Here is a 12,606-nt window from a genome sequence, read left to right on the forward strand (position 1 = left end):
CAGAGAGAAACACAGCGAAAGAGGGAACACAAGCAGGGAGAGTGGGAGAGGGAGAAGCAGGCTTCCTGCTGAGCAGAGAGCCTGATGCGGGGCTCGATCCCAGGACCCTGGGATCATGACCTGAGCCGAAGGCAGACGCTTAACGACTGAGCCACCCAGGCGCCCCATGACACTTGCAGATCTTGATGTGAACTCTGTGCTCAACAGGAGTTGACTGAACAGAATTCTTCTAAAATTCAAAAATGTATCTTGCCAACTTCAGGTTTCTTGAATTCATATTGGAGAAAAAAGGAGCATTTCGCTTGTGGACCATTACTCTCAAATCCTCCACAGTGTTAGCTTGACAGCTGTGATGGCTGGTTCTGGCTCCTTACTCCTGTGTTTGTGGGTTATTTCTTCAAAGTCAGACCAGGGACTTAATGAAGCTGGTGGCCCTAAATGTCGCTCAGAGAAGCTGCTGTTTGTCTCCAAGACAAGGCTGCTCATGTTTCCATTCTGATGGCGCAACGCCACAGATCTGGCTTTCTGGGGGTATTTACTTCACATGAAATTTTAATATGGAAATTAAAATACAACATAATTATGCTTTAAGGGAACACCTGTCAGGGATTTTTCAGTGTTGTTCTTCTCAAGGTGATCTCAGGAGGAAGAATGATCGCTTGCACTTACCAGTGGTTCCTACGCATTACATACATCACCTCACTTAATTCTCATGGCTTTCTGAGATGCACTGTGGCACAGTTTGATCTGTGCTCTGCACCACGAAGCAGGGCCAGCCGGTGTCCTGGGCATGCAGCATGCAGCATGCTGACTACAGTTAGCAACACTGGACTGCACATGTGACAGTGGCTGATAGAGTAGATCTTCACAGATCTCATCACAAGAAAACAAAATTCTATACCTCTGTGTGGTGGCGGATACTACGCAGACTTGCTGTGGTGGTCATTTCACAATATATACAAATACCGAATCATCATGTGCTGTGCCCGAAACTAACATAATGCTGTATGTCAGTTATAGCTCAATAAAAAAGTCACAAATAGGAACCCCGGTCATCTGGCTCTAGAATGGGGCCTCCTAACCACTGTGATATCATATCTTGCTCTGAACATGAGAGAAACAAAAGACATCAGGACTAAGTCTACTTGCCACAAGTGTACGCTCCCCCAAATTCACACTGTACACTGAATTCCCAAGCCACACTAACGGTTCATTTCACAATGCAAAACCACGGAGGTCCACAGGTCTCCAAGCCCAGGCATTACTCACAAGCCTGCAAATTCTGAATTAACAACTCACTCAGGAAAAATTATGCTAGATAAGATGGAACGATCCTTGGAACATAATTCTGAATGTAATGAAAACATATCAATCACAGATGCTGATTGAGCTTGTTCAAACGTACACACTGTTTCGGAACACGCCCAGTGCTGACAGTCTCCCCTGGACTCTGTTTCCTCCTCCACCAAATGCAAACTCAGGATGAAAGCAACAAGTGTAGAAGCAATCTAGTCCTTTGTCAACAGCACACTTGAGACTTTCTGTTCCCGGCTTCAGCCTTAAAAAGAGTCCTTTACATTTTAGACCTTTAAAACATCAGTCCTGTGCAATGAAAATGGCCTCAGGCTTAGACAATCCCTATACTTTATTTTAAATGGATCAATTTTCTTGCAAATGGACCACAAGTTCTGTGTTCTTACCTACAAACCTCTTATCAACAGGGGGCACTGGGTCCCCAAGTGCTTTAATTTCCCCAGATAATGACTTTTTGTTTTGTGTTCTTAAAAAATCTGCAGGCATATGCAACCTTAACACCCCTTTCAATCATTGCTTTTCTTCCCTTGAGCACATCTGGCTTTGATATTATAGCCCTGCCCTAGGCCATGTGCGTGCCCAGACTCACTCCATATGGAGACTTCACGGCGTTAGCGATCGCCGCACGCTTCTTCCACATCCGCTGAGCGTCACGGTGCTATGACTCCCTCCTCCCGCAGCGCGTGTCTCAGGGGCGAACCCCTCCCAGAGACAACGTTCACACTTGGTGGAGTCACCGCACTGAGCACCGCGGGGGGAAGTCCGCAAGGGTCTCTCCTCGTTACCGCATTACTGCTGCCTACACTGGATATGGCTCAGCCATGGGCACCACGTGGGAAACAGAAGTCTCATGTACATTATGAAACCCAGACAATGTTGTAACATTAAGATAAAAATCTAATAAAGCAGGAAAACCGGAGAAGCAAAGGAAATTAAATATAGCCTGTAAATGTCACTGCTACATCTTTCACTAATTCCACTCCTGGTGAGTCTGGGTTCAAGGCCTATAATGTATCTAAGTGAAAAGAATAAAGTATCTGCGCATTCGTTTCTGAGAAGTGAACCACGTGTGCAGGAGGAGATGCGGCAAAAGGCCCACTGCACTGTGATTCGTCCTCCTACATGTCACGTAGTCCTGTCCTTCTTGTGCCTGCTCTCATTCTGGAAACCTCTAGACAACACCACAGCCTAACTGCAAATGCCGTCGACCTCTGCACCACAGCACTTCCCAGCCAGCAACCAGGAGGACTTCTCCCTGAGGCCCTTCAGGGAGCTAAGTCCCAGAGAGGACACGGATCGGAGGCACTCGTCCCTCCACGGGACGGGGACACGAGTTGCAGCTGAGCCAGGGATCGGCGCGGGCATGCGGCCGGCGTCCTGCTCAGGCTGTCGGCATGCTGCAGTTTTCATGAGTGTCCCTCCCGCACCTTCAGAGGTCCCAGCCACCTTATTGCTGGGCTTACCCTGGGATGAAAGCAGAAGTAACTGTCCAAACAAATGCACCAAGCGTCTTTCCAGGTTAACTTTTGCTCGGGCGCCACTGTGTGTGGGTCACCACTGTGTGGGGGCCGGTTCTAAATAGGCCATTTGTACCACAATGGGCCTCCACAGGGCATTTTCCTCTCTCAGCTCACAAAGCTGTTTTCCTCTGCCCTTCCTGGCCTCTCTGGAAACAGGCTCTCCTTTCTCCCTTCCCTCTGAGCAGAGAGCCGGGCTTCACACCGTGTGAGTGCCCTGGAACCAGGTCCCCCTTCCCAACCAAACACCCAACCCGTAACCCCTTGTAGCCCGGCTCTGCTCTCTCGAACCTGCCAAAGCCAACAGACTAGTTTTCTTGGTTTTCATTCTCCCTCAACTGAGCAGTATTTAACACTTTAGTTACTACCCCTTTCTTCCCGAAAATCTCTTTTTCCCTTGTTTTTTCCCCCTTCTATTTCTCTTAACTGTTCCTTATTCCTCTTGTCCTTTAAGGGCAAGCATTTCAAAATGTTGTTAATCATAATTTTCTCAGTGGCATCGGCTATCAATTTAGTGGGAGGACTGACTGAGCTTGCGGAATTTCCCAGAACACAGGATACAGAACTCTTTCTTTGTTTGGAAGTAATAAAGTCAATGCGGTTAACGTCACAGAATAAGGGTGCAGGCATCTGGGAGTAAAAACACGGCAGACACAAATGTCGCCCTTCTGGGACGTGGAACCTGATACAGAGAATCAGACAACTTTATAAATACTTACAAAACCAGGTAAAGAAATGTGTGTTTTTAGAGGGATACAGATATTTTGTGAATTCAACAGAGATTACTTCCAGCTAGGGGAAGGGAATCAGGAAAGGCTTTTTTGAAGAAGTTGTATTTGTATGTGTACGTACTGAAAAGAAGACACTAGAACTTGTAAAAATACCAATGTAATAACAGAAAAAATATGAAAGAATGTCTTCAAAATGCAAAAATCTTAGTCATTAGAGAGGGTTGTATTGTTTGTAGAAAAATGGAAATTCATTTTCCTCACATGCCATAGTTACTTGTATAACCTCTTCCTTTATCTCTTGCCATAAACACAGTCTATCCAGACAACGGACTGTCATTCAGCCTTCGAAAGGAAGGACGTTCTGCCACCACATGGAGGAGCCTGGAGGGCATCCTGCTGCGTGACACGGGCCAGTGCACTCACGGGAGGCGTCTGCGGAAAGTAGAGGGTGGCGCCGGGGGCTGGGAGCAGGAGGAACGAGCAGCGGCGGTTTAACGGGGAGAGTCTCTGTTCTGCAGGATGAAGGCAGTCCTGGAGGTGACCGTGGCCATTCCCCACAGTAACCTGAACTTGGCGCCGCAGAGCCGTGAACTTACACTCGGTTAAAATGGCGGATTTTATGCTCTATTTTAGCACAATTTTTAAAAATAAATAATCTTTAAATGGAGAAGGAATTTACAAATGAAAGTTTATGTAGTAATTATACCGTAAAGAGAGGATAAGCCTTCTCTAGGAGGTGAGATTCAACGATCGTTTAGTCGCCAACATCTGGAACTGCCACCTATAAGCACATCACCGAGGAGACCAGGCTTTTTTTTAAAAAACACTTAACCCTTTAAAATTCTGCTTTTTGACTGAAAAGATAAAACTTCAAAATTTCCACATAAAAGACTACCTCCAGTTTAATACGGTAACCACATTTTGGAGAAGAAACACAGACAACCCCCGAAACAAAGGGCTACAAACCCAACTCATGGCAGATGGCACAGCAGTGACTTGTCCTCCGCAAATAAAACAAGAAGGAAGGGATCCACTGCAGGAAGGAGCCGATGTGAACGATGAAACACAAACAGAATCTAGGTCACCCACTTTGGGAGAGGGCATTACTCAAGCAGCCAAGTCAGGGGAAATGTACTTTTCCTTCATAAAAATACGAATGAGGAAGGCAGGAATAGCAACAAATGTGACCCAAGTGCAGAAGAGGACAGTGCGCAGGTAACTTCATTATCTAATGAGATGATACAGATTACTTTACCTTTTTGGCAACTTGAAAGGTCTGCGTGGTCTGAAAAAAAGCAAAAGAAAACCAATCAGAAACAAGGCATCACAACACAACATTTTTTTTTTTTTTAAAGATTTTATTTATTTATTTGAGAGAGAGAGAATGAGAGAGAGCACATGAGAGGGGGGAAGGTCAGAGGGAGAAGCAGACTCCCTGCCGAGCAGGGAGCCTGATGCGGGACTCGATCCAGGGACTCCAGGATCATGACCTGAGCCGAAGGCAGTTGCTTAACCAACTGAGCCACCCAGGTGCCCACAACACAACATTTTTATGTGCACTTAGCACTGTCCTCGGTACCGCTCCTGCGTGGGCGCACACGGCGGGGGGTGCCCGGCAGGCCAGGGTGGGGGTGTCAGAGCGGCTGCCCAGGACGTGGACATATAAATGGATTGTTTTTAAATTGAATTAAATGACACAATTACCCAAACAGGCAGCCAGCACGCACAGGCTTGATAAACACACTCGTCAGACTCCAGGCGCAGAGGCGCATGGATGCCGTGGACCCTCGCACACGTGGCCGGCGGGGCGCCAAGGGCACGGCGGGAAGGAGTGATACCACGGAGTCGGTGAAGGGCTCAAAAGGGGCTTTCATTAGAAATGGCAACTACTCAAGTAGTTATGAAGAATATTTAATTTGGGAGGTAAATCTATCCGGAAACCAAAACACTGTATTTTCAATATAATTACATACTTGTTTTTTAAATTTTATTAATATACAATTCACAAACCATACAATTAATCCATTTACAGCGTACGGGTTGGTGGTTCTTAGTGCCTCCACATACTGGTTTTTAAAGAATATGCTACCTGAACCCCAGTGATGAAGCTAATGAGCTTGAAGAGAAAACCTACTTTTACAGAGTGGGAGAGTAAGGCGCTGAACAAAGAAGCAGATCATTTAACTGGTACACGAACCCTTAATATTTTACTCACAGTGTTCAAGTCAGACATCCTCAAAACCACCTCCTGATTTTCCGTAAGAACCTAACAGACTTCGTTGTCTTTAGGTCAAACGTGAACCCTCAGAGCCACGACTCTCGGGCAGAGCATACTCAGCAGTTGCAAAGAAATGATATTTTATTATATACATTTTGGGTTGTAACAAATGTAAATATTCTCTTTCCCCTACTCACCCCCACTAACATTTTTTTTAATCAGATAAATTTATGGATCTATGACTAGTTTACTCCCTAGAGGCAGAAACACCCACAGACTCATCACGTTCTTTTGGCTCGAATAAAGACTTCATTCTGTGTTATATTTGGGAAAGTAGAGATGGTCACATCCGTTGCATAAGGAAAACGGGTTACCACCAAGATACTCCTTGGGAACACATGAAATCCCTTTGACATGACAAACAGATGTGTGAAATGATACGACGACAGGTGGACACGAGACCTGTCCGACTGGACATCAGTGATGATGCCGGGCCACCTCTCACCCCAGAGGAGGCCAGCAAGGCGCCCCCCACACTTCCATCCACCAGAAGCTGTCCTCCACCATTTGTACAATCCTTCCGAATTGCTGCTTTTAATCTCTATCTAATAGAACCCGCAGCATGATTTTTCACCTAACCTTAGTCTTGGGTTGATAAAGAACTCTAAAAACAAACAATCTAATCTCTACTACAGAGCGAAATAGTCTTTTCCAGAGTTCATTCACCTTGAATACCATATAAACTCATGCCCAAAACCAAACAAACAGAAATAATCTCAGGTGGGAACATCTGCCCGTTCTTTGGTTAGGTTTTCAGCCTCTTAACGGAGGAAAAAACCCCAAAGCAGACGGCATTTGCTCCGTGACACAGTTCCAGGGATGAGCTTGAGTTGTGCACCGTTCCCAGAGGACTAGCTCCAGAACGCATTTCTGTGCTCGAGTGGGTGACAGCAACACCATTATAGGCAAATCTCCAATCTGCATAAGAAAGCACTTTGTAAGTTTGCAACTCGGGTCCTCACAAATAGGAGTAAGCTGCCCGGCACCTCACACCTGAGAACAAGAACAGTTGGGGACCGTGGCTCTGGGACCCCGAGGGATAGTGAACTGTGCCGTGTGCACATCCCTCGGTCAAGAGCACAACTAATGAGCCCACAAAGTTCTCAGGACAGGAGGAGGGAGGTACAGAGCGGAGGAATCCCCATGACGGGGTCGAGGCAGATACAGAGGCAAGGGAAGTCTTTAAAAACTGAAAAACAAACTGAGGGTTCTAGAGGGGAGGGGGGGTGGGAGGATGGGTTAGCCTGGTGATGGGTATTGAGGAGGGCACGTTCGGCATGGAGCACTGGGTGTTATGCACAAACAATGAATCATGGAACACTACATCTAAAGCTAATGATGTAATGTATGGTGATTAACATAACAATAAAAAATTTTTAAAAATGTAATAGAAAAAAAGAAGTATGAGAGGAAAGTTAACAAGAAAGAAAAAATCTGGAAAAGCTACAAATGGTATTTCTTTGTTTCCCTTGCGTTCCTCTCTTGTAACAGTGTTTGGGAGAGAGTGGGGGATTGCAGGGTGAGGGAAAGAAGATTAGGAAACCAGGAATACGCCCCCCAGCCACCTAGAGCTCTCTTGTTGACATAGCTGCAGAATCAATATCACAACTTACAAAGAGACAGTGTCAGCTTCACAAATTCCAAGTCATTCTTTTTAGCAGTTGGGAAAATCAAAACCATGAGGGAAAACTATATTTCTTTTTATTTTTTATTATTTATTTTTTTAAATTGAAGCATAGCCGACACAGGCTGCGACGTTCGTGTCCGGCGCATAGCACGGTGACACTGCAAGAGTGTGTTACACTGCGGTCTCACGAGTGTGGCTGCCGTCCGTCACCACACTTCCCTGGGGCAACACCACTGACTGTGTTCCCCGTGCCGTGCTGCTCCTCCCGGGATTTATCCATCCCATTCCTGGAAGCTGGACCTCCCTCTGCCCTTTACCTGTCCCTCCCCTCCCTCTGCAACCACCAGTCTGTTCTCTGTATTCAGGGCTCTGTTTCTGCTCGTTTTGTGCTTTAGATTCCACATATGAGTGAAATCGTGTATTTGTCCTTCTCTGATTGAGTTACGTCACTTAATATAATACCCTCTAGCTCCATCCACGTCGTTGCAAGTGGCAAGATTTCACCCTTTTTTATAGCTAAGTAACATTCCAGTGTGTGTGTGTATTGCATCTTTTTTTAATTATTTTTTTAAACTGCAGTATTTTATTTTTTTGAGTAATCTCTATACCCAATATGGAGCTTGAATTCACAACCCTGAGATCATATGCCCTACTGACTGAGCCAGCCAGGAGCCCCACTACCACATCTTCATCCATTCATCACTCGATGGACACCTGGGCTGCTTCCATATCTTGGCTACTACAAACATGGGGTGCATGTTTCCCTTCAAATCAGTGTTTTCATTTGCTTTGGGTAAATACCCAGCAGTGCGATTACTGGATTGTACGGTAGTTCTATTTTTAACTTTTTGAGGCACCTCCATACTGTTCTCCAGAGTGGTTGCACCAGTTTGCATTCCCACCAAGAGTGCACGAGGATTCCCCTTTCTTTGCATCCTCGCCAACACCTGTTGTTTCTTGTACTGCTGATTTTAGCCATTCTGACAGGTGTGAGGTGGGATCTTTTTGTGGTTTTGATTTGCATTTCCCTGATGATCAGTGATGTTGAGCATCTTCTCATGAGTCTGTTGGCCACTTCGATGTCTTCTTTGGAGAAATGTCTGTTCATGTCTTCTGCCCAGTTTTTAATTGGATTGTTTGGGATTTTCTTGGTATTGAGTTATATAAGTTCCTCGTATATTTTGGATATTAACCCCTTATCAGATGTATCATTTGTGAATATCTTCTCCCATTCAGTAGATCGCCTTGTCATTTTGTTGATGCCTTTGCTGTTGCCCTTTGCTGGGCAAAAGCTTTTTATCTTGGTGTAATCCTAATAGTTTACTTTTGCTTTTGTTTCCCTTGCCTCAGGAGACATATCTAGAAAAATGTTGCTAACGCCGATGTCAAAGAGTTTACTGCTAATGGTTTCTTTTAGGATTTTTATGGTTTCAGGTCTCACACTCAGATCTTCAATCTATTTTGAGTTTATTTTTGTGTATGGTGTAAGAAAGTTGTCCAATTCCATTCTTCTGTATGTAGCTGACCAGTTTTCCCAACACCATTTGTTGAAGAGATGTCTTTTCCCCATTGGATGTTCTTGTTTCCTTTGTCAAAGACTAATTAACCATATAAGCCTCTCCATTCTGTTCCATTCCTTCTTTTTTAAAAAAAATTGAGCTATAACTGACATACAATACTAGTTTCAGGAGTACAACCTAATGATCAATATTTAGATTCACTTGTACAATGATCATAAGTCTGGTTAACATTGACATAGCTTTGTATATTTCTGAACAATGAAAATGCTTTGAAGGAAATATATTTTCTGCTTCATGGGCTGTAGCCAAATTTAAGTAAGAAAGTGCCTAAAGTAGCACATTTTTGTCTCAATTGTCCCACTGGATTGTGCCATATTGCCTTTTTGTAAAAGGGCAGTCTGCAAATAATAACTTTTCAGTTCAGTGCTGGTATGTGAGGAAGAAAGTATCTGAAAGTAAAGAATCCACACCCTGATGAACATTCTTAAGACTTCCAACAAAAACCAAAGCATTCTTTGTTCTCCAGTATTTGCATGGATCATCATAGGGACCCTCGGGTGCTGTTGAGAAGATGAAATGAGCAACCTGTAGGCCAGCCTTTGATCCACCGTTCACACACCAGAGCTGGGTGTGCTCGGGTGATGCATTTCCTGAACGCTCGCAGGACGTCCCCTCCATGCGGGTCATCTCACGTCTGGAGCTGTTACCACCAAGGAGCCCCAACTACCAAAAGAAGTATAAAATGAACCAGGCAGGTGGACGAAAGGGCTGGCAGTGGAGGACTAACATTTAAAGAGCATCTCACAAACATCAAGCACTTTATACATATTAACAACGACATTTAGCATATATTAAATTAAATGCTTGAGTATGAGGAAATTGTCTTTTTTAAAAAAGATTTTCTTTCTTTTTTCTTTCTTTCTTTCTTTCTTTCTTTCTTTCTTTCTTTCTTTCTTTCTTTCTTTCAGAGAGAGCAGGTGGGGAGGGGCAGAGGGAGAGAATCTCAAGCAGACTCCGTGCTGAGTGCGGAGCCCAACACAGGACTCGATCTCACGACCCTGAGATCACGACCTGAGCTGAAACCAAGAGTCTGATACTCAACCGACTGAGCCACGCAGGCTCAGTCCTCTAAAGACGTAAATGTATTAAAAAAATTTGGAGGGGAACTTGGCATATCAATAACCCTCTTTACCCTGGGAGGAAAGAATCAAGGATGAGTTTCACTTTGTATTTTTGAATTCATGAGAATGTATTTGTGAATTAGTTGTATAATTAAAAAGAAGTGAAAGAATTTTTATAAAGGAGAATTGTGTACAAATTATTCACTTAGGTACATGTGAGCCAAGTATTTTATTTGCAAATTTCTCTCACTGATACAGAATCCTAACTATAAACTAGATGAAGTTAACACTATACACAGATCATAATTTTCAAAGAACTTAAAATCCATTTAATACAAAATTGATAGTTCGGAAATTCAAACATTTACTGTACAGTTTAAGTGACGAGTAATCTGATCATCACTGGAATGAATTCCCTGGAGGCTTAATGGAAACAGGGTCCCGGGCTCCTCACCAGAGATTGGCTTCAGTAGCCTCAGAGCAGGACCTCAATGGTCCGAGCTGGGGCCACCGCTCTGGGCAGTTGCCAGGAAAATGTGACATTCAAACAAAAACAGTGAGAGAATACTACAAGAAAAGAAGCAGAACTTAAAAGTATGGTGCAAACATGGAGTGGACAGGGAACAGGGAGATAAGATGAGGACAGAGTAATCCAGAGAGTAGCACTGAACTAGGTGTGAGAAGCAGAATGTGAGGGAGGACTTGGAGGGCAGGCAGGGCTTGGACAGATGAACAGGAGGCAGACGGATAGCAAACTTCACACATCGTGCAGGACCTTCCCGAGCAGACTGAGCCGCATCACAGGGACACTGCGGGGGCGGCCTAATGAGGCAGGGGCTGCTGTGGCTGAAAACTCGATTTTAGGATGAATGATCTGGGGCCAGTGTGCAGGGTGAACCCCAAGGAGAAGCACTAAAGACACAGGGAACCCAGGCTGGGAGCTAGTGCATGGTCCAGGAGCACGGTGCTGGGAGGAAGAAATGGAATGACTTCAATCTTCCTTTAATGAACCAGAAAACCTCTGAGAATCTTATGAATAACGGAACAAAAACTATTACTATATATTTTCATAAATATATATGGTACGACCAGAAAACATTCTGGTGAAATGTTGAATAAAGCAGGTTGATCTGTCCTATGTACCTTAGAACACACTTCCATACTCACTGGTGTTCAGGATTGATATACGATGATGTACTTTAAGGTCAATCAGAAATGCCTAAAACTACACTGAACATCTTTATAGAATGAACTAAAAATAGCAGCAGGGCCCAAGGAAGTGAAGTTAGTGACAATGTGGACAAAGAGGTTGTCCGAAAGATTGGTCTGGAGGTTGAGGGTACAGTTTTATAAGCACGTTTTTGAGACTGACATTAAGCCTGGCTCAACAAGTATATTTCATTACTCTCATTAAGAAAGACACACAAACACTTCTCACTTTCAAAATTTTATGGATCTTATCTACAAAAAAGCAAAACCATTTTGCATTTTCACTACAAACTATACAAATTATATAAATAAGAGTGTGTATGTTAATCACGACCTCAGTGAAGGGACATCTGAATTTTAAGTCAAAGTCACCAGGTTTACTGCAAGGACAGGGCCCTCCTTGGTGAGACTGAGAGCACAGCAGAAGCACAAACGTCCTTCACTAACCTGTCGGTCACCTTCTCCCTCCAAGTTCTCCTGGTCTCCAGTTTTTAGTTTGACTTGTCCATATTTGGTTCACCATAAAAACGATTATTTGAGTTCAAAATTATGAGACATCATTAACCTTTCTTAAAATTCATTTCCCACATATTTTGGATTACATTGTCCCTACAAAATTACTCAGTATCACACAAGTTTGAGTGTGGAAGGTTAAAAGTCACACCTGCTATAAAAAAAACAAAACAAAACCAAACAACTTTGAGGGGGAGTTACAGAACTAATAAAAATCCACTGTATCAAATGAATTGCAACAGTGTAGCCAATCCCCCCCCCCCCCACAGCTGTTGTGACGTCTTCATTGTGCTGGCCAGGAGGACAGGCTAGTCCCCACCATCCACAGAAAGTCTTTAGTTATGGTTTAAGAACAACAGTATATAGAGAAACAGAGTTTTCTTAACTAAATTTGTTCATACTTATCCTTTAACTTAGAAACTAAATTTACATAACTCCACTGCCAAAAGATCGAATAAATAAAGATCAAAGCAAAACTCGAACAAGGTCAGCTTTTGTAAAAATAATACTGATAGAAAAGGGATTTCTTCTCAGCTGGAAGTCCAAGGTTAAAAAAAATCAACTAAGCTGAAAAGAATCCGATGAGAACAAATGGGAATTTTCTGAGAAAACAGGAGGAAGACCCCAGCGTGGTGGGACCCACCTGTTCTCAGGCCGCAGTGAGAGGCTCCATGGCAGCTAAGTAGAAGCTTCTAGGCCACCGTGTTCAGCTTGCAGTGGAGTAGACTCTATGCCAACAGAGTTTGGATGCGTATTCTGAGGACGACGTAACAAGA

At 44.0% G+C, this 12,606-nt stretch overlaps 1 protein-coding gene across 7 annotated transcripts in view; it reads right to left on the minus strand.

Annotated features, from left to right (window-relative positions):
• The window catches only part of DISP1 (dispatched RND transporter family member 1), a 177,813-nt gene that overhangs the window by 15,349 nt on the left and 149,858 nt on the right, over nt 1–12,606 (minus strand). For all 7 annotated transcript variants that reach the window (XM_032393990.1, XM_032393983.1, XM_032393984.1 and 4 more), the window contains one exon: nt 4,818–4,847. Coding sequence is in view for 5 of the 7 variants with exons in the window: in XM_032393983.1 (XP_032249874.1) it covers nt 4,818–4,847 (30 nt within the window). In the remaining 2 variants the exon portion in view is untranslated. The remainder of the gene's footprint in view (nt 1–4,817; nt 4,848–12,606) is intronic.

The sequence above is a fragment of the Phoca vitulina genome, unplaced genomic scaffold, assembly GCF_004348235.1.
Source record: "Phoca vitulina isolate PV1807 unplaced genomic scaffold, GSC_HSeal_1.0 scaffold78, whole genome shotgun sequence".
NCBI classification, from domain to species: Eukaryota; Metazoa; Chordata; class Mammalia; order Carnivora; family Phocidae; genus Phoca; species Phoca vitulina.